General features: G+C 37.9%; 2 protein-coding genes across 8 annotated transcripts; both read right to left on the bottom strand.

Moving 5' to 3' along the window:
• Window positions 1–278: 278 nt before the first annotated feature.
• On the bottom strand, window positions 279–4,653 carry LOC144053615 (hatching enzyme 1.2-like). The gene is made up of 8 exons (XM_077568249.1): window positions 4,504–4,653; window positions 3,308–3,353; window positions 3,019–3,171; window positions 2,297–2,414; window positions 1,333–1,532; window positions 1,186–1,267; window positions 894–1,020; window positions 279–333 (listed from the first exon to the last, which is right to left on the bottom strand). Exons 1-7 carry the CDS (start codon window positions 4,573–4,575, stop codon window positions 894–896), a joined length of 798 nt encoding a protein of 265 aa, XP_077424375.1. The 5' UTR covers window positions 4,576–4,653; the 3' UTR covers window positions 279–333.
• LOC144053613 (suppressor of tumorigenicity 7 protein homolog) lies at window positions 3,987–26,495 on the bottom strand. 7 transcript variants are annotated; one of them, XM_077568244.1, is made up of 16 exons: window positions 26,261–26,495; window positions 21,883–21,918; window positions 15,008–15,090; window positions 13,554–13,713; window positions 13,046–13,100; window positions 11,974–12,089; window positions 11,823–11,898; window positions 11,353–11,507; window positions 9,784–9,881; window positions 9,553–9,682; window positions 9,096–9,168; window positions 7,333–7,435; window positions 7,102–7,252; window positions 6,593–6,685; window positions 6,019–6,158; window positions 3,987–5,502 (listed from the first exon to the last, which is right to left on the bottom strand). In XM_077568244.1, exons 2-16 carry the CDS (start codon window positions 21,902–21,904, stop codon window positions 5,407–5,409), a joined length of 1,551 nt encoding a protein of 516 aa, XP_077424370.1. In that variant the 5' UTR covers window positions 21,905–21,918; window positions 26,261–26,495; the 3' UTR covers window positions 3,987–5,406. The 7 variants fall into 7 exon arrangements, with proteins under 7 accessions (XP_077424370.1, XP_077424372.1, XP_077424373.1 ...); XM_077568246.1 differs by having other exon boundaries at window positions 3,989–5,502; window positions 9,553–9,667; XM_077568242.1 differs by having other exon boundaries at window positions 3,990–5,502; window positions 6,019–6,161.
• Between the last annotated feature and the right edge of the window lie 624 nt (window positions 26,496–27,119).

The following is a 27,119-nucleotide window of genomic DNA, read 5'->3' on the forward strand; positions in this document are numbered from 1 at the left end:
TTTATTCAGTATATTTTTTCTACCAAAAATTATGACTTTCAATAAATTGAATGTTTTTTAGACTAATTTACTTAGATTGTATTAATTTTTTTAGTACCTGCTGAAAAACCTATTATGCCAAAATATAAACTTTTTTTCCCGCAAAATGCAAATTTAAGTGTTAATTTAATGAAAATTACTGACATTGTTTTTCGTTTTTCGGCCACTGTACGTTGTATGAAAAATATTTCGTACCAAAATTGCTTTGTAGAACCATGAAGACAAAGTCCACAAGTCAATGAATTGAATGTGCACATTTTAATCTGAAAGTCTCAGTTGTCTTGTTGTCGCCACCTGCAGGAAGAAACAAATATGACAAGACAGAGTGACGTCATTCACCGGCACAATTTAAACACGCTTCAAAACATCAACTCAACATGACCTATGCGGTTTCTTCGAATTTTTTTTCTCACGTCACGAAAGAGGATAACACAAAATGCAAGGCTTGTGACAAACTACAACATTTTGTTGCAACTTCTAAATGTTAAAATATAATTTGTTTTGTTTTGTTGAACCACTGTAATTTCTTCTTTATGCCAAACTGCAAGTTTTTGTGATCAACAATTGCTTTTTGTGAAGAAAAATAAAGGGGTGAAAAAAAGCTTTTTGTGGTCAACTATTGCATTGATTTATCAAAATGTGACTTTTGCGTTCAACTGTATTTTTGGGGGTCAAACTACAATTTTTTGTGGCCAACTTTTCACCTTTATTGCCAAAGGGTGACTTTTTGTAGACATCACAAAGACACCAGTGATGGAACGGAAGAAAATTGATTAATAACGATAGAGAGCAGGAGGTGGAACTTTTTTTTATTTTTTATTATTATATTTATTGCTATTACAATTCTTGCGCACCTAACAATTGTAGAGAGAATTGAGTCGGGCGATGTCGTTCTTGCTCATCTCACTGGCGTTACCAAAGCTGACGTTGGCATTAGGGATGGGGACCATGGTGGGCTTATTGTTGCCCGAGAACGCATACCTGCAACAAACAAATATTGCAATTGGTAACTAGTAACTTTCTGTGGTCATTCTTGAACCAAAATTTGACTTTTGAGCTAAACCATTGCATTTCTGCACCAAAATGAAACTGTGTTTTTCATCCAAAAAGGATCGCACTATAATGCTGAAAGTGGCGCAAACCAACCTGTGGTACTGCATGACAGAGTTGTAGTCGTACGGCGTGTTCATGTTGAGCGTGTTCATCTTGTCAAAGGCGTACTCCCAACCTGAGGAGGAACATCACATTAGCACTCACAATGAAATGTGTGTGCGCACGCGCGTGCGTACGAACCCGACTGGATGTTCTCCCAAAGGATGCGGATGTGGCGGTCGCGGTCGGAGCGACACTGCTCGTGGTTAAAGCCGAGCGCGTGCAGCAGCTCGTGTTGGACGGTGCTGTGGTACAAGCTTATTGTGGTTAATTCCTGTGCCAAAGTTTTATTTTTTGCAGTATTATTATTATTTTTTTTTAAATACCAATAGGCTATATAACTTGTGGTCAATAAATGGAATTTTGTACCAAAATCCAACTTTTTGTGGTAAATATTAGCATTTTTATGGCATTAGCATTCTATGGCTTTTTTAAATGATCATTAAATGCCAAAATAACATTTTGTAGTTAACCATGATTTTTTTTTTTTTAACCATAATACAACATTTTGTGGTCATCAATTGCATTTCAGTGTCAAAATGTTTTTTTTTCTGTTTTGTGTTCCACTGTTGCAATTCTGTGTGAAATTCTGACCTTTTGTGGCAAAGTATTTTATTTTAATGCAAGAGACATCATCTTGTGGTGAACCATTGCACTTCTGTGACAAAACTCAAAAGTGATCAAAAGATTTTGTGGGCACCTTTTACTCTTTTTTTTATTTATGTGGTTGTACTTCTAAGCATTATACAAATAAAGTTTGAATTTGGTTTAATACAGCCTTTTTTTTGTTGTTGACAAAATGTGATTTCACAACAACAAAAATGCATTTGTATGGGAAACTAATACATTTTCCTAGCCAAATATATAATTTTAGGGGATCAACCACTGTGGTTTTGTGCAGAAATATGGCACTTTTATGTGGCTGTGTTATATATATATATATATATATATATGTATATCTGTGTTAATTTTTGGGGGCAGCATTTTGTGCCACAATACAACCTTTTTGTGGCCAATAATTCATTTCTCCACACATCTTTCATTTTTATGGCCAAATATGGAACAAATCCAATTGAATGAGGGAATCAGTGAGTTAGCTGGATACCCATTGTTGGACTGGATGCTGATGTAGTCTCTCTCGTAGCTGCGAGCGAAGAAGCGAATGCAGGAGACAGAATGGAAAGAGGTCAGGCCACGCTCGATGATGGCGCGCTCGCGAGAAGCTGCGTTGAAGAAAAACAGACACTATATGACTGACAGCAGCATGAGTTGTAGTTTGCATTGAAAGTCAAATCTGATGAGAGTGGAGGTCATTTTTAACTCATTCACTGCCATTGACGGCTATAGACGTCAAAAATTCATTTGAACTATTTCTATTAGTTTAACATTTCCCCCCCACTTTTGTTAACAAGAGTATGAAAACCTAGATTTTTTTATTGTACATTTAGAACAGATTTGTGATTAATGACGCCCCTAATTTTTTAAGAATCTTTCTTCTTAAAAAAAAAAAAAATTGCATCATGCGATTATTATTTTTTTAATTGTAATTAATTGCATGACTAGTTAACTCACGATTAATCACACATTTTACATCTGTTCTAAATGTACAATATTTTTTTTCTAGGTTTTCATACTCTTGTTAACAAAAGTGGAAAGAAATGTTAAACTAATAAAAAATAGTCTATAGCCGTCAATGGCAGTGAATGAGTTAATATGAGTTAATATGCACTGACAGTTTAGTGATCCAATTGAAAGTAATGTGACTACAAAAGAGTGGCACAGTACTGCATGTAATGTGATCACACAATGGAAGGTTGGGTTACTGACCGAAAGAGGCGGAGATGGTGTAGGGGACGTGGACTACTCCATTGGCGGACTTTGGCCACATGCATCCCTTGGACGTGCACTGGTCAGCGTTGCGCTCGTTATCTCGGTCAAAAGCGATGTCGTCTATCACCAGAGGCTCGTCCGCCGTGTGAACTGTCAACAGTGTCACATACGGTAGATTGCTTAGTGTGGCTAACGTTAGCTTGGTGTTGGGCTTGCCTGAACATGACACGTTAGCATTTAGTATGCACAACGTAGATATTTAGCGTGACGTGTGAAGAGACATTACCGACGTCTTTGTTGGCCAGCCACAGAAGCTCAGACACCGACGCTTCCTGGGGCAGTAATCAATCAATCAATCAATCAATCAGATAATACATCAGTCATTTATTTGATCAGGTTTAAATGATCAGCATCTTCATGTAGGCTATTTATTTGTGTCAAATATTTTTAAATGTTATTAATTAGTACCATCTTTTATCAATCAACACATATTAGTGTATAATACATACACTATGTATTATGAAAAAGATCTGCTGTTCATAAATAAAAAAATAAGACAATATTAAACATTTTAATGAATAACTAGACTATTTAATCAATTCTTATTGGGGTTTTTTTACCCTCCGTATTTTAACTGGTCCTACCGAATGTTTACATTATGAAGAATCCCGTAATAATGTTTGCGTTAATTGATTCTCTCCTAAAAGTTGTAATTGCTGGATTCATTTTTTGGTCATCCGCAGTATCTTATTGAATAATTGCTTATTTTAATTTATTAAAAATAAAAATATAAGTAACAAATAATATTACAAATACATAATTGTTGCAAGACATTTATTAAATAATCGCTGAATGGATTTATTATGAATTATAAACTAAAATAATATTAAAACAATTTCCCAAATACTGTGGCCTTTATTGTATTTAATTGAATAATATATATATATATATATATATATATATATATATGTATTTTTATTAAATAATGCTTAAATAGTTTTATTACATGGATTCATGTAATTTAAATAATTTGTTAAATAATTTAATATAAACAAAAGATTTAATTGTATAATTACATATAATTTTGTAAAAAAATAAAGATAAATCCATCAAGCAATGATCGTAAATAAAAATATATAATGTAAACAATTGTACATTTAAATTACTTAAATGGATTTGGTTGAATATTTTTTACAATATGTTTATTGTAAATTAAAAAAAATACAAAATGCTGGTAAACAATTTGTACATTGACAACACTTTTTTAAATATTATTATATTATCAAATAATATTCTACAAAATGTTTATTTCCGCGTTTAATTAATTACAGGTGCCCCTTTAAGATTTATCACATGGAGTTCATGTGACCCTCGCTAAATGCTTGGACTTTTGCATCACAAATGTCAATGAAATTACACTTAGAGATGTTATTTGCTTTGTTGTGGAAAATGTTGTGTGTGAATATGCATCGTCTGACTGACCTGCTCCGTGGCCGAGCCACACCGACAGAAGACGAGCAGCGCGAAGACGCTGAAGAAGGTGAGCTGCCTCATGATGATCAAGAAGACAAAGAACAAGCCATGCTGTCGTTGTGCCGCCCTTTAAAAAGGTTCCTTCTGTAACCTTGAAAGCATACGGCGTATTCCCAGTATCTCCGTTGGGAAACTGGCCTCTTGTTTTCTTCTATCTGTATGGAATGGAGGCTGGAAAGCAACCTGTGAAATTCCCACATTCCAGGGTAGATTGGGCAGCAAACTAGTAGGATGACCTTAATTTACTTCTACTAACTGTTTTTTCCCCCCACTAATCGACATTTCAGAATACTAGAAGGACAACTACATACTAGTGATGCTACTACTAAGGTCCAGGGGGCTATTAATTGGGCCTAGTAGTGTTACAGGTGAAGTGCAGTAGTCAAATAGTAAAATTGAATTGTGTACTGGTAGGCTTAAAGTCACACTAGTAGTGGAAAAACATTACTAGTGAGACAGTTGTTCGCCGTGGACAATCTTCTAGCGTGGTGAATTGGGGACAAGAGCCTTTCAGTACATGGACTAGTTGTAGTTGTATGTGGCTTTAAGAGGCGGGGTCTGGAGGGGTGACGCATCACTTCATGTGTGTGTGTGTGTGTGTGTGTGTGTGTGTGAGTGCCTGGGCGTGAGCTGTGGCTGACAGCAGCTACTGCATGACTGCGTCCCCTGTCTTTTAATGTTTTCCGTGTGGTATTGCGGGGGGCGTGACGGATGAACCGCGATATAGGGAGGGAACAGTTGTATTATGTAATTTTTTTTGTGTGATTTTTTTAATGATGGCAACTTGTTTTTGTACAACAAAGAACATTTTTAAATAATCCAAAAAACAAAAAACAAAACCAGTCAAGTTTGTCAGATGCGTGTGAGCTGGTGCCAGAGGCTGGACGGCAGGATGCTCTCCACCTTCTCCATGATGAAGTTGAGTGGCGCAAACAGTGTGCTCAGGAACTGGAAACACACAAGTGGGAATTTTAAAAGGATTTTTTTTTTTTTTACTTTGGGGAATGAAGTTGAATACAGGAATCATAAAGTCAGAATTTTACAAGAATAATGTCCTCTTTTTTTAGGATTTTTATTTTTTTTTAAAGCTACTGAACGTAAAATATTCCATTTCGAATCGCTACTGCCACCTGCTGACGAAAAGTAAAATTGCATATACTGTTCTTCACATGCACATTACGTCACATCCGCAGACAGGGCAGGGGAAATTTTAACCCGAATCCAGTCTGAAAACTATTGGCCATTTTGCTGGGCCCCACAACTTTAGTCCTCTTTTTGAGCGTCAAACTTGGTTTTAGAGTTTAGGTTCGAATTGGGTTATGGTTGAGGTTAGGGTAAGGAATAGGGGTAGCCAATCAATTTTGAGGGTTGGGGTTAGAGGAAGGGGCTAGGTAATGCATTATGTCAATGAGATGGCCCCACAAAGATAGTAAAACAAACATGTGTGTGTGTGTGTGTGCTAACCGCTTTGGCAAAGACGCCCATGAGTTCCGGAAACTGATGCGTGAGCAATGCCAGCATGGCTGTGAAGGAGCAGAGGCCAGCTGTGAAGAGGATGAAGAAGGGGAGCTCCTTCTTGGGGTACACCGACACCTCGTGAAACACTGCTTTACGCGCACACAAATACATACACAAGAACAATGTTAGCTAAAAATAAAAAATAACAGCACCTACAAGTATGTACTGGTATAACCAAGGCAAAAATATCATAAAATGGCTAATAGGAAAGTAGAAGTGGCAATTCAGAGTCCTCTCACTTCCGGTGCATTTTTTTTGAAAATCAAATTATGTGTAACTAAATTATTTTAAAGGGGACAGTTTTAAGACTTTGAACTAATATCAAAGTGTTTCAGGATCATTGTTTATGTAATTGCCTACATTAATCATTTAAACTGATGCGTCTCTAACCCCTACAAACTTACTGAGATAAAAAAAAAGAGAAAATCTTGAGGTCACTGATGTCACGCAGGACTTCCAATTGGCGAGGTTAAGTGTGTTAGTGTGTGTATGATAGTGCATGTGTGTGTGTGTGTCTTACTGGGTAGCAGCTCTCTGTCTGCCGTCTCTGTGCAGATGGGATAAGGATAGAAGAGATGACCTTTCTCCAAAGGATACGGGATCATTCTGAACGCTACGCACATGGAAACATCTGATGAGTGTTATTTTACGTGTAGATGTTTGTACAGTGCATCCGGACAGTATCAACGGGGTTCAATATGTTCATATTTTATGTTATAGCCTTATTTCAAAATGGAGATTCTTTTCCCCCCATAAAATTCTACACACAAAACCACAAGAGAAAAAAAATCTACAATAAAAAAAAAGTTTTAAGTTAAAGTAAAAAAAAAAATCCACAAGATTGGCAAATCTATCTGTGACCAGTTTTGCCAGTTCCTCTTCCTCCATTTCATAAATTTTTGAATAAGGATGTGACATAAGAAAATGTGGATAAAAAAATAAAAATAAAATCAATACTTTCCGGATGCACCTAACATGTTCATATAGTGTTTCAGTGTGTGTGTGTGTGTATGTGTGTGTAAGACTTACTGCCCTCCCAGGTGCAGTGCAGCAGATTGAGCGCTCCCTCAACGCGCTTCCAGTGCTGCAGGTGGAAGAAGGCGTATGCGATGGCCTCGCTGTCTCCTCGCTTGAGGATGTGCTCCGGAGGAAGGATCAGACTCTTCATCTCCAGAAGGTACTGAGGGAGTCGCAATGAAACATTACAGTCAAGTTACTTGATCACGAAAAGGATTGTGTGTGCGTGCACGTGTGACTAACTTTGGGAACGTGAGGGTTGAACTCCACAGCTCTGTGAATTGCTTCTACTGCATTCATCTCTGCGGTGCTCAAACCTCGTCTAGACGCTGCTTCTGGAGAGAACCTGAATGTACGCACACACACAGCAGCAGTGTATAGCCAGTGCCACAAAACCAGTCAAACATGATTAGAGTATTGTCGATACAATTAGGTTGTATGTATTATGTAGTGTAATTAATTCATGTACAGTGGTGTCATTTAATGTAGTTTTAGTATTTAGGTGAATGTAGTCTTATTTATATGAGTTTCATCTCATGTCATGTTACTGCGGTGTTTAAATTCCCGACTACCAAAGTCCGCAAGGTAGCGACCATACGGGTAATTTATTACTATATTAACTCATTTGCTCCCCCAAACGAATAAATACGTTCTATAAATATTACCATGGTCCCAAAAATGTATTTTTTTTAATGATTTTTTACGCATACAGAAGGCTTTGATGCAGCCTCTCAACTGCACAGAACGCTTGAAGCAGTGGTAGTTATTACAAAAACGGCCAGCAGGTGGCAGCAGAGTATAAGAGATCAACCAGGGTCATGTTGCAAAAAGCTATTTTCCCTACGGTTTTAAACAGATTGTGAATAATGATGAAACTTGAAGCTATGTTCTAATGCTAATTGCTGCAAAACTGAAACAGATTGAAATGTACTTTTTTTTTTCCTGATGAAAGAAGAGACTAATCTTTCTTTTGGTAGGTTCCATGTTTTTATAGTAATAGAACACAATATACAGTGGGCCTTGTAAAATCAGTCAAAATCCAGTAAAACAGCCGGGATTGAAGGGGGTTGCTTCAGTGAAAATGGCTGGAAGTGAATGTATTAATATTTTGACACATTTCAACTAGGGTTGTCAAAATTCAAATGTTAACTCTGTAGATGTTTTTAAAATTCTTTAAAGCGTTAATTATTTTTTTATTTTTTAAACTCAGTTAACTCTGTTTTATTTACTGCCTGTACCGTCCTCCACAGGGACTCACTTCCCATCTGGAGTGTGCTGCTAGTAGACACAACCAGACCTGGAAGAGTAAAGCTAAGTCCGTGTTGATCGTTTTGACAGTTGTATTTTAAAGTTGAAAAATTCTATTGAAGGATAAAAAAAGCTATTCTTTGATTCTAAATATACTTCCTATTTAATAATTTTACATTAATTGCACAATTCTACTTAAGTTAAAAATATGTTACAAGCTTTGTAGAAATAGTAGAAGCAAATGTAGAAAATTGCGATTAATTGCGATTAACTCCCAGCCATTTTCACTGAAGCAGCCCCCTTAGCTCCTGGCTGTTTCATCATTATTCACAAATCTATTTAGAATTGTGAGTAAAAGAGCTTTTTTCATCATGGCCCTGGTTGATCTCTTTTGCTCTGCTACCACCCGTTGGCCGTTTCTGTAATAACTACCATTTCTTCAACCGTTTTTTGCAGTTGAGAGGCTGCATCAAAGCCTTCGGTATGCTCTAGCATAAAAACAAAAAAACAAAAACAAATAATATGTCTTTGGGTCACTTAAAACATTTAAAATAAACAACATATTTATATGTTTTTGGAAGAAAATAAGTTAATTGTTGTGTCTGTACTGTACTGTGGTGTGGTGGTTAGTGTGTAGCATCATGTAATTTAGTGTAATGTTTTAGTGTCATGTTGTTGATGTGTGGTGTCTGTATACATTGTAGTGTGGTGTATAGTGATGCCCTTTGCAGTGAGGAGTGTAGAGAGGCGCTACTCACTTGTCTGACACGGCTCTGGCTTTGAGCAAAGCTGCTGTGTAGCATATTGTTGCAGATTTGGGTAAACTAATATCTGTCACGCACAAACACAATACACACAGCACAGAAATTGCTTTATTGAAGTGGAGGCATCAAGTCAATTACTCGTTAGTGTGCAGTGAGAGATCAAGTGTGCCAGCTCCAGTTGAATGGTGAGGAAAATGTTTTATTTGATCACAATAGCTTATTTTTCTATCCAAGCCAGTGACATATTGTGACAGGCAGAGCCATTAAATGCTTTTCGGCTAAGTGGTAGAAGGTCCAATTAACTTGTGTATCCACCTGTTTCCAATCATACAACACAATAATAGCTTTTTGTTCAAATAAACCTAGATAAATATTTACTCAGACATTCCTATTTCAAATCTTATTTCCCGGTGTTTCTAATATGTACTGATACGTGCGCGTGTGTTCATACCGTCGTACTTGGCCAGTACGGCCTGCACGTCTGCGTAGTTTTGCAGCTCCAGCAACGACTCCAGCAGGTTTTCGTGGATGTTGAACATACTGAGGAGAGGGAACTCCTTCATTAACTGGAAAACACACAACTGTTGTTACATGTAATAGCAGACAGGAGGCGACACAGTCAGCAGGTACATAATGTATGTGTGTGAGTGCATGCACGTGTGTGCATGCACTTATGACTTACATCTCTCATCATTTTCACCGCCTCTCTCGTCCGGCCAAGCTTTCTGGAGCACATGGCCAGTCTCCTCTTGATGTACACTAACACGTTGGTGTCTCGTCCTGAGCGAAAACAAACACTTTCATTAAAAGGGTACACACGTAGTATTGTAAATGGACTCTTTAATGTCATTTTTACTAGGGGTGTTTAATTTAATTAGTGCATTAATTTTGAGTTAATTTAAAGTTTCTTTAATGCCACACATTTTTTCAACGCGTGATTAATGACCGCCCCCTACTTGAAAAGCCTGCAATGGGGGAATTCGAGTCACAATGCCGCAGATACGTCCACGTCAAATTTGCAGTAATAAATTTACTAATAATGCATATATTTGTGGTGACTGGGGTCAATTTGTATTTTACAATTTTAAAAATATGCAGAATTTGGCAAGTTACTTCATGTTAAAGATTAGATAGCTCTTAATATGAAAAAAAAATGCACTGAGCTGTCACCAATGTTTTACTAATGCAATGATGCCAGCTAGTGGCAGAAAAATGACCTAAACACAAATCAATATCACACTTGTTTTTTTACAGTACAGTACATCTCGTTAATTTTAACTCAATTTCATGAATTATGAAATTACTGACTAAAAGATGCAGCCATATTCCTATTAGTTTAACATTTTTTTCCACTTTTATGTTAACTCATTCACTCACAGCCATTTTCACATTTTCATATTTCTATCTGTTTCTGTTTTGCAGCAATTAGTATTAGAATATAGCTAGGTTTCATCATTATTCACAAATCTGTTGAAAACAGTGGGGAAAATAGCTTTTTTGCAACATGACCCTGATTGATCTCTTATACTCCGCTGCCACCTGCTGGCCATTTTTGTAATAACTACCATTGCTTTAAGTGACCTCATCAGGGCAGAAGCTGCATCAAAGCCTTCTGTATGCGCTAGCATAAATTAAAAAAACATTTAAAAAACATATAAATTAGTTTTTGGGACCATGGCAATATTTAAAATAGAACATTTTTGTACATTATTGGGAGCAAATGAGTTAACAAGAGTATGAAAACTTTGATTTATTTATTTATTCTATATTTAGAACAAATATAAAATTTGCAATGAATCATGAATTAACAATTTAAGTCATGTGATTAATTACGATTAAAAAAAATTAATTGCCCGACACCTTTTTTACAAATAGTTGTGGGTCTGTAAAGCCTGCACACCCATCAATTTCCCCCACATATAATTTACATAATCTCGCTGCTCCATCAAGTTTCTACGCCCATGACGTGGAAGCTAGGCTGGCTGAAGATTCAGAGCCACATTCGAGCAACACTATAATGAAGAAACCACCACAACATGGCACGGGTGCAACACGGGTGAGTTAGCTAATTAGCATTAGCTTCCAATAAACAGCACATACATGATTGCTCAATGAGTTGCGTATTTGTCATTTCATGCCCCCCCCCCCCCCTTTTAGGCTATGGAGAATATGCCTGCTCAATCTTTAGGACCTGCACCTCCAAAACAGGCTAATTTCAGCAAGACAAGAAATAAAGTGTGTGGCTACTCACTGTGCTGGGCCTCATACTGCGTGCTGTGGTGTTGTAGCTGCTGGCTACGGCGGTAGCATCCCTCGCCGGCTTTTAGCGCCTGCTTGAACAAGCGCTCGGCCTCCATGATGGTGGTAGCCTCCTCCTCAGCCAGCAGGATGTACGCTGTCGCACAGCTGTGCCGGAACAACAAGTTTAGCTTGAAATAGCACTTTGTAGCAGCTGAATGTTAGCGGTGGAGTGCCACAAAGTTGTGCACTTCAACTGCTGCCATTGTCATTATAAAATTGTCATTTACTATCCAAAACGGAATTATTTTTACTAACCAGGGCGTTATGTTCATTTTGTTCTGTGACCATGCTCGTCTTTCAACTTATCAATGCCCATTGAAATAAATGTAAATGCTATTATTAATTAATTTCTTTATTACCATCCACTTGTTCCTATCAATAACACCCCTCCAGAGAATAAGCATAAAAAGTGTTACGTACTCTTCCAGTTCCAGAGCTTCATGTGCGGCTGAGATGCGCGCTTGCGGGTTTCTCTCCCTCCACGCCTTCTGCATGACTGATGAGAACAAAGAAATCGAGTTTGAGCGTCAGGAACGTCAGGAAAGGCACACTAGAAAGAGCAGGAACTAACTGGCGTCGGCAGGCCGCAGGTGGTCCGAGTCGCAGGTGAAGAAAGTTTGATGGTCCTGCGCCGACAAGTTCATGTCGTAGTACGTTAGCGGCTCTCGGCCCGTCACCCATGTGTACCTTTGGAAGAGGGTGTGCCATTTACTCATTGTATCGTGGCAGATTTCTGGCCTTATCCAAGTTGCTCATGTTGGTTCTTCTACGTGAAACTCAATTATACCATCATCAGAAAAGTAACTTGCCTATACTGTTCACAATGAGTTGGCATGCATTCCTAAATGTATTTTAACTCATTCACTGCCATTGAAAGCTATAGATTTAAAAAAATAAATTTTAACTATTTCTATTAGTTTAACATTTTTTCACCATTTTTGTTAACAAGAGTATGAGAACCTAGATTTTTTTGGGTGTACATTTAGAACAGATATCAAATTGTCATTATACAAATTTTAATCGTCTAATGCCCCTCATTTTCTATCTTTTCTTTTGAACAAAAAAACCCACTTTTTTTTTAATTTTTAATAATCTTTTTATTTAAAAACAAGATTATTAAAAATTAGGGGCGCCAGGCGATTACAATTTTCAATCGTAATTAATCGCATGACTTCACTAGTTAACTCACAATTAATCACAAATTTTATATCTGTTCTAATACAATTAAAAAAAAAATCTATGTTTTCATACTCTTGTCAACAAAAAGTGGGAAAAAATGTTAAACTAAGATAAATAGTTCAAATAAATTTTTGACGTCTATAGCGGTCAATGGCAGTGAATGAGTTAATAGATGTGTCCCAATACTTTTGTCCGTCTAGTGTGTAAGAAGCAGAGCGGAAAGACTAAAGAGGGAAGGGATCATGAACAAGCGAAGATCACAACATTGAAAGATAAAAGAAGAAGAGGGAGAGAAACCAGTCGAGAATAAAACGAGGGAGCGCGATTAGAGGGAAGGTCTCAGGCAATAAGGAGGATGAATGCCTCCGTGAAGGAGACTGAACATGAAACAGGCAACAGAGAAAGAATGAAAGGAATAAAGAAAAAGTATGTAAGCTGTGAGGGGTCCCACTGCCGTCACTCACCGATTGTACTCGGCTCCTCGGAATAAATTCAAAGGGTTTCTCCAAACTTTACATTCTACAGAAGAGAGAGTGAGAACAAACATTCAATCCTTCTTTTGGCTGAAGAACGTGAGCTAAGAAATAGCAGATAAAATGTTTTAAAAAAGCAAAGTAAAACAACGGAAAGATGGCCATGATGAATAAGAATAAAAGTGTGTAATCTACTTGGCATATTTCCAGATATACTCGTCCCCTTCCTACTCCAAAATGGAGGATGTAGTCCATTTTAATGATCAATAACAGGTGCCAGAACCTTTATCTGTTGGAGGACCAAACTGTGTCCATCATAAAATATGATTGTAACGGTACAGGCAATGTTTTAAGTTGCAACCATAATAAGAAATAAAACCACCAACACCCTCATCTTAATCAAATAGTATAAACATTCCAACAAGTCATTTGTGATTAAAAAGAAGTTAACCATGTTCCCAGCATTTGTCAGTAGTCAGCGAAGGTCAGCACTACTCACCAGACACACTTTGCCGACTGGAATCAGCATCGCCATTGCTGGTGCTGGAGCTGCTGGGGGAGCTGCTGTCCACGCCGCCCAGCAGGGGGCGCAGGTGGCTCACAGACACCTGCTCGATGAAGGAGGTGCCATACTTCCTGAAGTACCACCACTCGAAGATCTGGAGGGAGGGAGAAGCAGCAACCAATAAAACAGGGGTCTTCCAGTTTTAATCCGGCCCATCAAAACATTTGAGAGGTATTAACAATTGAACCTTTTACACCAAGTACTACCTAAAAAAAAAAATACTCGCCCACTATAATGACCACCATTAATAAATTGCAGGAGCGCAGTTAAATGCATTTCAATTACTTGCAAGGCAATACTGTAATATTTATTGCAGTAATGTGGCCCATTCCCCTAATAAAATTGGTCAATTAAAATGCATTACTGTAATTATTTTTTTTCAATAAGTGGTTGATTTATTGTGAATAACAGAAGCAAGAATAATTAGTTAACATCTTTAAATTATTTGTTAATTTATTATAAATAATTTACGCAAAATTATGTATGAAACATATTGAACATACACATTTTAAGATGGCTCATGTGTTGTAAAAAAATAAAATAAATAATAAGGCCCTTGAACACAAAAGCTCACCCACTCCTGCATTGAAATGACATCAGCATCAATACAAGGTGGAGTTCAATTAGATGTGTGGAGTTGTAGAGCAACACGACATCCATTAACGGAACTTTTAAATGCAGGGATGCTACATGCTAATGTCGTTAATAGCAGCGAGTGCTTCAGCACTTTGCCCTAAGTGCACTCCTGTTGCAAAATGCAAACATGAATGCTTCTTTGTTGCTCAAGATGAAACGTAACACAATAGTCATACTTTAGTAGGGATGGGCTATATTGCCTTAAAACTACAAAAAATAAATAAATAAACATCCTGGACAATAACTTTGATGAATGTGATTAATCGATCTGCTCAAATGTATGCATGTTAGCATGGTTTAAAACGACATTGGGATAAAGTCGCTAACATGCGGCAATTTGGTGTGTTAAGCCGAAGTGGAATTACAACCTCCGTGAATTGTCTCACTGAGCGCGTGTGAAGCTGAGCAGCCTGCAGGGAACAAATGAGCCTAATTAACAGATGAGCTATTTTAAAGCCACACGGCGACACAGAAACCAAAGAGGTAAATAAGAACGAGCAGATTTGCTTCAGTAGTCATTCCTATGTCGATTGATCGCCGGTTTGGGCATGTATACACAGTCACAACGGTTTAATTATCCCTTCCTATCGCTTTTCTTCCCATTCACTCTCAACTGACCAATCAACAGACAGCTAGCTGTGTTCATGAACTTTCATTCATTGAACTCGTTCAGGTACACTGACCAAGTGTGACAGTGAGGATATGTGCGCGGGAACTTGGTGCAAAACGATGTAAGCAAAGTGCGTTCTTACCAAAATGAGTCCTGATATGAGGGAGGAGGTGCCCGTCAGAGCCACATAGAACTTGGGTGTCAGGGTGTTGAGAAACATGCTTACTGCAGAGAGAGAGGAAAGAAAGATGGTGGATTAGCACATCATAAACAAACTTTCAAAACCTAAACCTTCCATGGAAGCCTCATCTTGAAACACTTTTTACGATGCAGATGGGAATACAATGTGTTGCAGCGTTTCGGAAATGTCTAATTAAATAATACTGAAATATGTAGAACATTTTCCCCATAAAAAGTATACAGTTTAAAAGTGTATAGCTACTTTTGAAACCGCCTGTATCTTACTACCAATACTTGGATTTAGTGTTTTATTTACAAAGTCTCCAAGATGTAGTTTAGCGTGTACGGTTTGCCATTCATCAAGCGGCGGGGAGGCCGGTCGGGACAAAGGCGGCACTCAGATGAGCGGCAGGCCAGCCTGGTTGACACGTGTGCAAACAGAGTGCAGCTGCTCGGCCATTGAGTGGTGTGGAGTGGAGCCTCTCGTCCTTTCAGAATGAACTCATTGACGACGACTACTGCTGCTGACTCTTCATCCTCTTTGAGTCACACAGTCAGTGCACGGTGCAGTATATTGGTGTAAGGTGGTTAGCGGCTAACTAGTAGTAATACCGGACTAGCTAACCGTTAGCCAGTCCAGTCCGGTATTACTACTACATTAAAAATAAACACTCTTCAAACATGTGTAACTCAAATCTAACTTGCTCGTAGAGTCGTAAAACACTCTATCTTCCGATTTCAAGTGACAAGCATATGGCGGCTAGCATGAGAAGCTAACGGGGCAGTTTACATCTCCACGTCAACGTCAACAGATGGACTCAAATGTAACACCAGGATTCAAGCAGAAATTATTTACTCGTAAAAAAATAAAAAGTATGTCAAAGTATGGCCAAGCCAACAGATGAGGGAAACAAAAGCAGTAAGTGTAAAGCTACCAAAATGAAGGAAGTCACATAGTTGGTATGGCTTAACTAAAGCAACGCACAGTACATCGCAATAATGGGAAGTTCCAAATCAAAGTTCCCTTTCCACAAAAAAATCTGTCCTATTGAGCCAACTGGAATGAGGAGGTAGAAATTTATCAAAATGTTAAGTGTTAGCATGGCTTAACAGAAGCAACACTTCACATCAATGCATCACACTAACACAATAATTTGTTCACAAAAAGTCTGATCTAAATCAACTACAGCAAAGCCGAGGAATATGGAGGAAAGCAGGAAGTGGAAACCTACCAAAATAGTAGTCAACGGAGTCACGGCATTAGCATTGCTTAACAGACACAACACAAACTCACGACAATAGTGACAAAAGAGCAGAATCAATGGAACTGTTTACAAAGTCAGTCCCGTGCTCATGCTAATGATTTTGGGCACAAAAAGAGGAAGTAGAATCCTACCAAAATAAAGCAGTAACAGCATTAGCATGCCTTGACATAAGTAACACTTTGGTGCATCTCACCAGTAATTAAATCAAGCCTATCAAACAGAAAATAAATGTAGTCATTAGCTAACAGTGACAAAAGTCTTTATTTTTTATTGTTCCTGTACACCATCTTTCTTTTCAAATAAACACTCCACTTTGCGAGTGACATCAGGCAGAAGCAATCGCACGCTGCTGTGCCACCAGTAACCTGGCAGCGCGAGCCAGCCGGCCAATGGTTAACATGGAGTCACGGACTGTAATGAAGTTGGGTGGGGAGGGGTGTCTTTTTGCACAGCACGTAACCACGGCAACAACCAAAAGCAGCGTGGAGGCTCCTCATTGCTCATTTACACACACAAATGTGTCAAATAGATGAGGAACATGCTGTATTCATTATCAAGCTATCACTTGAGCAACTTCATTCATAACTGTTCGACCTTCATTCACTTCAAATCCATTTGTCTACTCCAAATAAGACACTAAAACTGTAAAATGCACATAAAGGATCAGGCATAACACAATATTGTTTACTTTCATTAACAGGATATGCATTCGGCTTTATTTTCATGTAGTAACAACAAAATGCAAATTAAGTCAACGTTTCCGTGCCATGGTCACGTTTCGGCACGTTTACATGTCGCTTCGTGACATTCAACACTGTTTTGCCTTCATTAATATCCAATACATTCGCCTACTTGTAAAATAAGACAACGATTTGAACATGCAAATAAATATTGTGGTGGTAAACAACATTAGGCTCTCTTACTGTTTTAATTTATTAATGTTGGACCCATTAGTCTATTTTGTTTGGTCTAAGCAACATAATGCAAATTAATTCAACTTTTCTGCGCCATGATCACGTTTATGCAAATGTCATGTTGTTACGTGACATTCTTGCATAACACAACACTCTTTAGCCTTCATTAAAATCAAAACCATTCTTTTCATCCTTGTACTAATATGATGTAATATTCCTAACATACAAATAAATGATGATGGTAAATGCAAAAGACTTCAACTTTTCTACACCATGATCGCGTTCGTTGTTGATGTATGCTGTTATGTAACATTCCAGAATAACAATTTGCCTTTACTAAAATCAATTATTATTATTATTAATATGGATGAGCGAGTACCGATACCAGGTATCTGTATTCGTATCGGGTTTTATTGGGGAAGTAACGAAGTACAAATACTTTGTTACTTTACTTGGGTAGTTTTTTTTCAGTACTTTGTGCTGAATATTTATTTTTTAGACTACTTTTTTACTAGTATCAGTTACATATTAACATGAGTATCTGTACTTTTTACTTGATACATTTTCAAAACAAGGTCGTTATTTTGTTTTTAAATGCATTAAAACGATTCTGGGAGAAAAATCAGCCGTCAATGTATCCTGGCTCCGCCAATCGTATGAAGCATTTCACACGGTCCCGTACATCGCAGCCTGCCATTGGCTCTAACGACACGCGATCACATGACGTGCAATTGGCTAGCTTAGAACAACCCGTAAATATGAGGGTCATTTTTGCCCCATTCGCTAATATCTTTCAAATTGACGTAGGAGGAAACATTCGCTAAAAATACTTTTTACTTCTACTCGTCAAGTACATTTCAGAGCCTGTACTTTTTTATATAAAACTTTTACTCAAGTAATTATTTGAGTGAGTACTTTTACTTATCCCAAAGTTATTTTTTACACAAGTAACTGTACTTTTACTCAAGTAGAGAATGTCAGGACTTTTCCCATCTCTTCTTATTTTATGGTATCAGTGCTCATGAGTGCCCTCTTGTGGCCGTTTTACAATCAGGAACTAGAAATAAGAAATTAGAAGGATAGAAAATTGCCATTAACTTCATGCGTCTTTAAAATGATCTGTCTTGTTTTGGAGGGGGGTGAACACCCCTAAATATTATTTCATATTTTGTTTAAAAGCAGCTTGCAAACCCAAGGCACAATAATTATATCCTGCAAATGAATACATATTTAGACGTTGCTTTGTGGCATAACGCCGTACGGTTTTCCTTTATTAATATCCAATCCATACGTTTGTGCTCCTCCTCTTCCTCTGAGGCTCGCTGCGCTCGGCGCTCACAAGACAAAAATAGCCCGAGTCAGCAGTTACCACAGAAACACGATCTCTCTCGGCTGTTTAGAATTTTTTTCTTCTATTTTTTTTATTTATTTAAAGGAGTGTTACCATGGCAACAGAGACAGCTGCTCACTGTCATCATGCTAGCCAATGGTGGACAGCCTGGAGTGCCCGTCTTGCCTTTTGACTGTGACGTGAAAATAGTGTCTCCCTGTCACCAGCGGCTGCCAATCAAACATTGATCATGAGCAGAAAAATAAAAAAATAAACGCGGGTCACTTCATTAGGTACAGGATGTTCTTCATTCAGTCAACTTTTTAGGCTATTAAAACAAATAGCCTAAACGATGATGTGTTACTACCCCCCCCCCCCCCCCAACCCAAACGGTGGTGTTTTCAGTTGACAAAAATGCTCATTTGCAGACACTCATTTGAAAATGTTTTCAAATAGTTGGGTCTACAAACAGGGAATTTTTTTCAACCTGTTTTTTTTTCAAATGTTTGCTCTTTCAGGCTACAATCCTTTAAACTATCATCAAAACTTTTCTTTTTTTTTTTTTAAGTAATCAGAAATTGTTTGCACACCAGTTTAAAACATGCTTTCAGGCTGCAAAACAGTGTTGTCATGTAAATATGAACCAAAACTACATTGGCTTTATCATTTACAGAAAGTGTTTTCAAACCCGTTTTGAAATGTTTTTCAAGTTACAGAACAAAGTTAGAGGGTAAAAACGGTTAACGCAATACACACAAACGAACAAATTTGATATGTTTGCGTTTTCAGACTACTACATTGTCATGTAAATAAACAACAAGGTTTTTATCTTCACAAACTGTCCTCAATCATGGTTAAAAAGGTTAACATTTTCCAAACATGTTTTTAAACACTCCATCACGTTTTTGTGTGTTAATACCACAAAATACAGTTTTTATTGTTTGTTTTTAAACAACACTGTTCTTATCATAACACGTTCATTTTCAGGCAACAAAACATGCAAACAGAACCAAAACACTTTTTTTAAAGAAACGGTTTTCAAATCTATTTTCATGTCTAGCCTACAAACAATCAAAACAAAACCATTCTTAAATTTTGACAAACTGTTTCAGCTTTCACATTGAGTTTTCGGGCCAACTAATCAAACAAAACGACACCGATTTTATTCAATTTCAAATACACGGTTTCAAATGGTCGTTTTATCAGACTACAAAACAATGTCATCATCATGTAACTGAAACAACAAATGTTGTCAGGAGCACTTTCAAAAACTTTTTCAATACCAGTAAGACGCGGACACCTCAAGTTCAAACACAGCTTCCTGTAACAGGACATAATCACGAATTCCACACTTTGTGTTGATTTGAGTATTTTCTATTATCCAGCGCTTGGGTGGCCATCTTGTAGTATTCTTAGAGAAACAACGCAACGAGTGGCTTTGTGCAATTTCCTACACAATATAACATGTAACGAGCACTTCAAACTAGTGTAAATTTTATCCGCCATTTTTAAATTTAGTCTCAGTTTTAGTCCAATTTCACTCACGCTTGTTAGTTTTTAATCATAGTTAGTCAAGCTCCTCCCATTTTTATTTAGTCCATTAGAAGTCTAGCATTTTAGTCTTGGAAAACGTAATTTTATTCGTCTAGTCTGAGTAAACAAAAACTGTCAACGTTTTAGTCTAGCTTTAGTCAGGACAATCATTTAACCCCTGTATTTTTTTTGTCAGCAGATTATGTTGAACATTTCGGATCTAAAACGATTTCACGTAAAATGTTCTCTCATCTTTTTGGTGAAAAATAACTTAGTCTGCAGTATATCAACCTGTGGCTACTATGGCTCCATGCTATGAGCTAGTAAGTTAGCGGTCGCATTAACATTATTGTTGGAATGTTATAGCCGTTGGATTAATGTTAAAGTTATAACTATAATTTAATTCTTTTCTTTTTTTTTTACCTTCAACGTGAATCCACCTCCTGTCTGCCCCATGTGTTTGTGCATGTTGCACTCGCTAGCTGCACAATTGAAAGGGGGTGTGTCACTGTGTCTGTGTGTCACAGTGACAGATTAGCACAGACAAAATTTTACAAAATCATAGAACTCTCGTTTTTGTTCATGAACTAAAATGTCCAGAGAGTTTAGTCCAGTTTTTATTAAGTGAAGTACATTTTCGTCTCGTTTTCATTAGTTGATGAAAATGCATACTGATTTAGTTCCAGTTGTGTTTATTAATGAGGGTTTTAGTATAATCTAGTCTTAGTCCAGTGTAAAATGTGTGTTGAAATTATTTTTGTTTAGTTTTCGTTGATGAAATTAACACTACTACAAACATATCTAAAAATCCTCCATAAATAATCCCAAACCACCCCCAAATCAATTGATCACTAACACTATTCTATGGCCCACACTGCTCTTCGAGACGTAAACTCGACCATTTCAAACTCCGTTTCCTCACAAAATGCTCCTGTTTGAACGTAATTCTTACTCAACAAACACAAAACTAATCCGAGTACCGTGTTTAAGACTGATGGGGGAGAATAGAACATATTGCAAATAAGTGTTTGGACTTGAGTTCCCCTTTAGGTTTAGTTTTTAGGGTAAGTGGCACCATTTGAAACGTCATTTAAAGAACTCCGAAGAATTTCCACTTGTACCACCTTATTGGTGGTTGATATTATTAACTGACGCTTGTCAGCCAATTGGAGGAGTTCCCTGAGTATCAGACAAAACAAAAAGGCAATGTGTATTTTCTACAGCGATATAATGATGGCCATTTTTCCTAAACAAAAAAACTCAATTTCATTCAAATTCTTTGTGCGTTGTAATCAGTGGATATTCTTACCGGGAAAATCTTGTCATGTTGCTACTTGGAGAGACATAAAAATAACATGCAAAAATACAAATATTGCCGGTAAGTGAGTTTTCAAATACCTATGGATTAGATCCACAGGAGGAAAAAAAAAAAGGCAAATTGGTGAATTTTTGAAAAGCGTAGTACGAAAGTTGAATCTAACCTGATCCAAAACTACAACACGTGTTTAGACAGGAGGCCATAGCAATTCGTAACACCACACACACATACAACACACACAGTAGAAGGCGGTGAGTGAGAGAATGCGAGGCAAATCTCGGCGGGACCGCCGGCTAGCTTGTGGGGCTAAAATGGTAGATCCCTTATTTCTACCACCACCAACAACAGGAAAAGGAAGAGGATGAAGAGGAGATGCACGACAGATGGATAGATTGCCAGATATATCCGCATTTTTCCTCCCGCCGTTGACTTCAAAGACTTAAGAGGCAGGAGGACGGTGGCGACGGTGGTACTTACGTGACGACTCTGTGCCGAACATGGCTGGATCGGGAGCTGTGATGGAGAGAAAGGAGGATGAGGAGGAGGAGGAGAGGAAGGGGGGAGGGTGGCAGAGAGAGGAGGGGAGGAGGTAGTGAGCAGGCAGCTACACAGCAGGGGTCATCAAAGAAACACAATGCAGCCGCCCGCCAGACGAGCAAAACGTCCCGGACGCCAAAAAATACAAAAGAGGCCCGGCGGAGCTTCACAAACGCCTTTAACGCCGACACTCCTCAGACCCGATCAGATCCAGTTAGCGGCTGGCATGGCGCCTCTCTCTCTCTCTCTCGCTCTCTCGCTCACGTCCATCCTTTTGCTTTTGTGTTGTCATTGCCCCCTCTCTGGAAGAGGGAGATCGAGGGAGGGAAAAGAGAGGGGGGGGGGGGACTATCAAGGAAGAAAAACCCCGGGACAGACGCCGAAGCTCCAGTCAGACAATAGACACACGACACACGTGTGACGTCACAGCTAGGATGGATGGATGGATGGATGGATGATGGATGGATGGATGGATGGATGGAGGACGGAGGGAGGGTTGTGAGGGAGCAAGACGGGACAGAAAGGCATGAAGGGCAAATAGATGAGAAATGAGGATATTCACACCCCAAGGATCACAGAATATATAAACAATCTATCCATCAATTATTATTATTCAAATATTATATTATCAATTTCCCAAACCATTTTCAGACAATATAACGACATCATGTAATTGAGCTGCCAAAGTGACAGATTTGTCATCCTTTTCACAAACTGTTTTCAGATGTCCGCGTTTTAACGCTACAATACGACATGTTATGTAAACCAACGGCCTTAATCATTGTTAGTAGCTGGTTTCATCATTTCAAACACTGGGGCTATTTTCAGAAACCGTTTTCAGAGCTAGGTCTAGTATACGTGCTTCAAATTTGGGAGCAATTGGACAAGATGTCTGTTGAGTTGGCATCTGAAGGCTACACGACAGCCGGGAAAATAGCAGACTTGCTGTGTTTTTCCCGCCATCGCTTTGAGAATTTTGTCGTTGTTAGTCGTTTGGCTTCCATAAGTGAAAATAGTTTTGTGGGCGGAACTTTCAAATGAATTGCAGGGGGGTGTTACCAAGCAGAAAAAAGTCATAAAATAGCCACTTTAACTCATTCACTGCCGTTGACGGCCATAGACGTCAAAAATTCAATTGAACTATTTCTTTAGTTTAACATTATTTTCCACTTTTGTTAACAAGAGTAAGAAAACCTAGAATTGTTTTATTGTTCATTTAGAACAGATATAATTTGTAATTAATCAAGAGTTAACTAGTGATGTCATGCGATTAATTACGATAAAAAAATGTAATCGCCTGACGGCCCTAATTTAAAGGTAAAATGAAATTTCGCGTCAGGCGGCTAAAATTTTAAAATGGAATTAATCGCATGACTTCAATAGTTAACTCACGATTAATCACACATTTTATATCTGTTCTAAATGTACACTATTTTTTTCCCTAGGTTTTCATACTCTTATTAACAAAAGTGGAAAAAATGTTAAACTACTAGAAATAGTTTAAATGATTTTTTTACGTCTTAAGCCGTCAATGGCAGTGAATGAGTTAAACCAAAGTGGCAGACTTCTCGTTTCTTTTCGGACATGGCTTCTTGAGACAATTTTGTAGGTCCACTCACGCACAACAAACTTCTACCAAATTCCATGTTGCTAAGTGAAACTAGCTTCAGGGGCTGAATTTCTCGAAAACATCAACTCTTAATAAACATATAGTAGGCTAAGTGTATCTTATGTCATCATCTGCCTGTTAAAATGCTAAAGTGTGTAATTGTTACTCTTCTTTTCCTCCGACAAATAATTACCTGTGGGGCTGATGTTAATTACACCGGAGGTTCCCTCCCCAATGAGAAAGCATGCAACTAGGAAAACATTTTTTTAGCTCGTGCCCCTTGTGGCCCACGCTGGTACTGTGAGTGTTTTTGTTTGCTCTATAGGGAACACTGAGACAACATTTTCCAACAACCTGGATAAACAAACACTTGCACAGTAATTACGTTTCTGCTCTATTAAGCACTTAAAGCACATTTTGAGCAGTTTTCAATGGTTTGAAGGATTCCTGGAAATGGCCAAAGTGAAGCTAAAACGGATGCTTCCAATTAAAATTTAAGACTTTCTGTATCTTTTCAGGCATAACGTCTCGAGACTTCTTTGTTGGTCTACTCATGACGGACATACGGACCAAATTTCATGTTGCGGAGTGAAACTGGTTTCATGGGCTGAATTTTCAACAATAAGCGGCACAAAACTTGTAACACAACTTAGCGACCACTGTAACAAGACAGGTTTGATTCTAAATGTGGCTAATAGCGGCTAATAACATGCTGGCACTTATAAACGGTAATTATTAGCATTGCAGGTGCAGGTGACTATTCGCCACTAATTATGTCAGTCAGCCAGTGAAGTAGGTGCATGCGCAATTGCGCATGCCGTGTAAAAGCGCCATACACGCGAGCCATTAAAAAGACTTGGGAACAATGCACACGCCGTAAAGCCCCACGCCCACACTAATATCACATGCTAGCTAGCAGTTGCCAGGCAACTAAAATGAAGCACAAGAGGCAGGATGAGGAGATGGAGGAAGAACATCGTCGGTTATGACTCCGAGTCCTGACGTGACAATTTTGTGGGACCTAAATGATGTCAGCCATCTTGGACAAGCTACCCAATAAAATCTTAAACAATCCATCTACAAATATAGCCTTAAAGTAAAATCTTGTACAGATTTTATACCATCTTGAATCGTATCACCATGTATCGAGTTGCATATACAGGTATTATATTAATTTTTTTCTGAGGGGAGTCAACCTCAGTTTTTCATGGAAAATGTTTCTGGGCGGATTCTCCTCCCTTTTTCAATAATTTTGGAGAATTAAAAAAAAAATCTCCTCACACCCCACAAATGGTTAACCAGTTAACAGCAAGCCGTTTGACTGATCGTCCAAGTTCTTTAGTTATCATACACAAAACAATGAATCTACCCGAGTTTGTCTATTTCTTCACGGGAATTAAAAATACTTTTTGGAAATGAGGGGTCGCTTTGGCTGTTAAATTGTCAACAGACTCGACACTGCTTTTCGTAAACAAACTCACTGTCAGCAGCCAGCAGTGCATGTCCGTGAAGACACACTTTGAACTAGAAGCCACCCAAAAAGAAAAAGGAGTTGACGGCGCCAAGAATCTGGAGAATGTGTAAAAAAGGGTTCTACACTAAGATGTGAAAGTGAACGACGTGTTGGCGAGGAAGTGAAAGTTGAGAAAACTAAAGTTCAACATTACACAAAGTATTCACTTCCATAAATTCGCCATTCAGACATTTTGTGGTTTTATCATTAAAAGCAATAACTTTTGTTACATTTGTATTACAATGAAAAATGAGACTGCAGGAATCTGAATTGTCTAAATTAAGGGATTAACATGGTTAATTTATTTATGCTTGTGTGGTGATTGAGAATGTAAAAAAAAGAAACATTTTGTAGCTTTTACACAAAGATGGCAAGAACATAATACAAATACTTTAAAACTAAGCTGATACTGTACTAAGTAGATTTTGAGGTGTCTTACTTTGTATTTATTTTTATGATGACTTTTGAGCGCTACATTTGCAAGCAATGTGTGCTTTTTTACTCCTACTTATATTTCACAGTCTGTATTTTTTTATTTATTTAAGTTAGTGCTTCAACTTTTAGCGTTTTTTTTTTAAATACGAGTATTCGTACATTCGGTTAGTTAAAGCACAGTGTGTGCAACTTTACCACATCTGCTTTTACATTTGAATATCTGGAGGGGGGGTATGACTTAAGACATGACTTGCACGGTTAAAAAAAAAATATATATATATATATATATATATATATATATATATATATATATATATATATATATATTACGCAAGTTTTAGAAGACTATCTGTTATTTCACAAATGTACAACAGTTGCCTGAATATGAGCACATTGTTTAGCCTTTTAGCTTATTATTCTTTTTTTTTCTAATATTATTTATTTATTTTTAGCTTCAGGAGATGGTCAAAACGTTAGGGACAGCTGTCAAGTACCTTACGACAGTTTGACATTGTACACTTTGTGTGTACGAAGTCAACGCACAAAACGTACATAATACACTTTTTACCAACACAAATGCAAACGATCGTGCAGCATTTTAAAATTTAGTCGGTGTTGCTCCGTAACCATTTAAACTTGTGTGAGCTACCTAGCCTGCTAAGAAAGTTTTGTGAGTGTGTGTGTGTTTTTTTTTAAAAATATGACAGTGGAGACGTACTGGCGGCGGAGGGGTAGATTGGAGGGTTATTTAAAGCGCTCACCTTTTTTTTTAGTGCGCCGTGGTTAGATGCCTATTCGTGGCTAGCATTTCTTCCCAGTGGTGGTTCCTATAGCGGCGACGGAGGAACCGAACATGTGTCCGATATCCAGCGGCAGGCTCGCGGCTTGTATGCGGGGCGACGTGTCTGTCTGTGGTGTGTTCGCTGGCAGCCAGGCAAACGTTAGCCGAGTTAGCAACAGCGGCAGGCAATGTGGATGCTTGGTTAGCTCCCGCCCGCCATGTGGTGTCGCTGTGGGCGTCATTGTCGCGCAACGTGCGGACTTTAGTCACCGTAAAACGTCAATATCGTCACCCTCTTAAAATACGGCGTAAATCATATTTTGACCAAAAACAAAACAAAACTTGAACATTTCTTTGTAACTCTTAAAACAAAACAAATATACATTTTTATTATTATTTCACATGCATTTGCTACCCCGCCCTCCACTATTTATCATTTAAATGTGTCATATTTAGGACATGTAACGGTTAGTGAAACGACAGCTAAAACTAGATCAATATCTGCTAATTTTCTGTATTTTAATTTAATCTCTAACATCCCTTTTCCAGTTTTTATGGTAGCACATGATGCTCAGTTTTTTTTCAAGCCACACCCATCTACATCCCTGTCCTAAATATTATATAGCAAAACATCTTTTTGACTTATATCGTTTTTTTTTCTCCAGGCAGGTAACATGGCAGATACATAGCTCTCAATTTTCACCTTTATCTCTTGCACACATTCCCAGCAATGTCAAGTTTTCAACTTTTCACAAAAGCAGTGTACATTTTTCTGCTTAAAACACATATAAAACAAACAATTATGAAGTGGTAAGTAAACTATCTCTAAACTTAAGAGT

The sequence above is a fragment of the Vanacampus margaritifer genome, chromosome 6 (assembly GCF_051991255.1).
Source record: "Vanacampus margaritifer isolate UIUO_Vmar chromosome 6, RoL_Vmar_1.0, whole genome shotgun sequence".
Taxonomy (NCBI): Eukaryota; Metazoa; Chordata; class Actinopteri; order Syngnathiformes; family Syngnathidae; genus Vanacampus; species Vanacampus margaritifer.

Bases quoted from the DNA above. Each gene is read 5' to 3' on its own strand.
- LOC144053615 (XM_077568249.1), bottom strand. From the start codon at position 4,575: ATGAGGCAGCTCACCTTCTTCAGCGTCTTCGCGCTGCTCGTCTTCTGT. The intron at 1,533-2,296 runs GTATCCAGCTAA...ATTGACCACAAG, and splicing joins AGCATCCAGTCCAACAATGG to TTATATAGCCTATTGGTATT. The intron at 1,268-1,332 runs GTTCGTACGCAC...GTTCCTCCTCAG, and splicing joins TTGGGAGAACATCCAGTCGG to GTTGGGAGTACGCCTTTGAC.
- LOC144053613 (XM_077568243.1), bottom strand. From the start codon at position 21,904: ATGTTCGGCACAGAGTCGTCAC. The intron at 9,169-9,552 runs GTATGAACACAC...TGTGCGTGACAG, and splicing joins CGTACTGGCCAAGTACGACG to ATATTAGTTTACCCAAATCT. The intron at 5,503-6,018 runs GTTAGCACACAC...GTGTGTTTCCAG, and splicing joins TGGGCGTCTTTGCCAAAGCG to TTCCTGAGCACACTGTTTGC.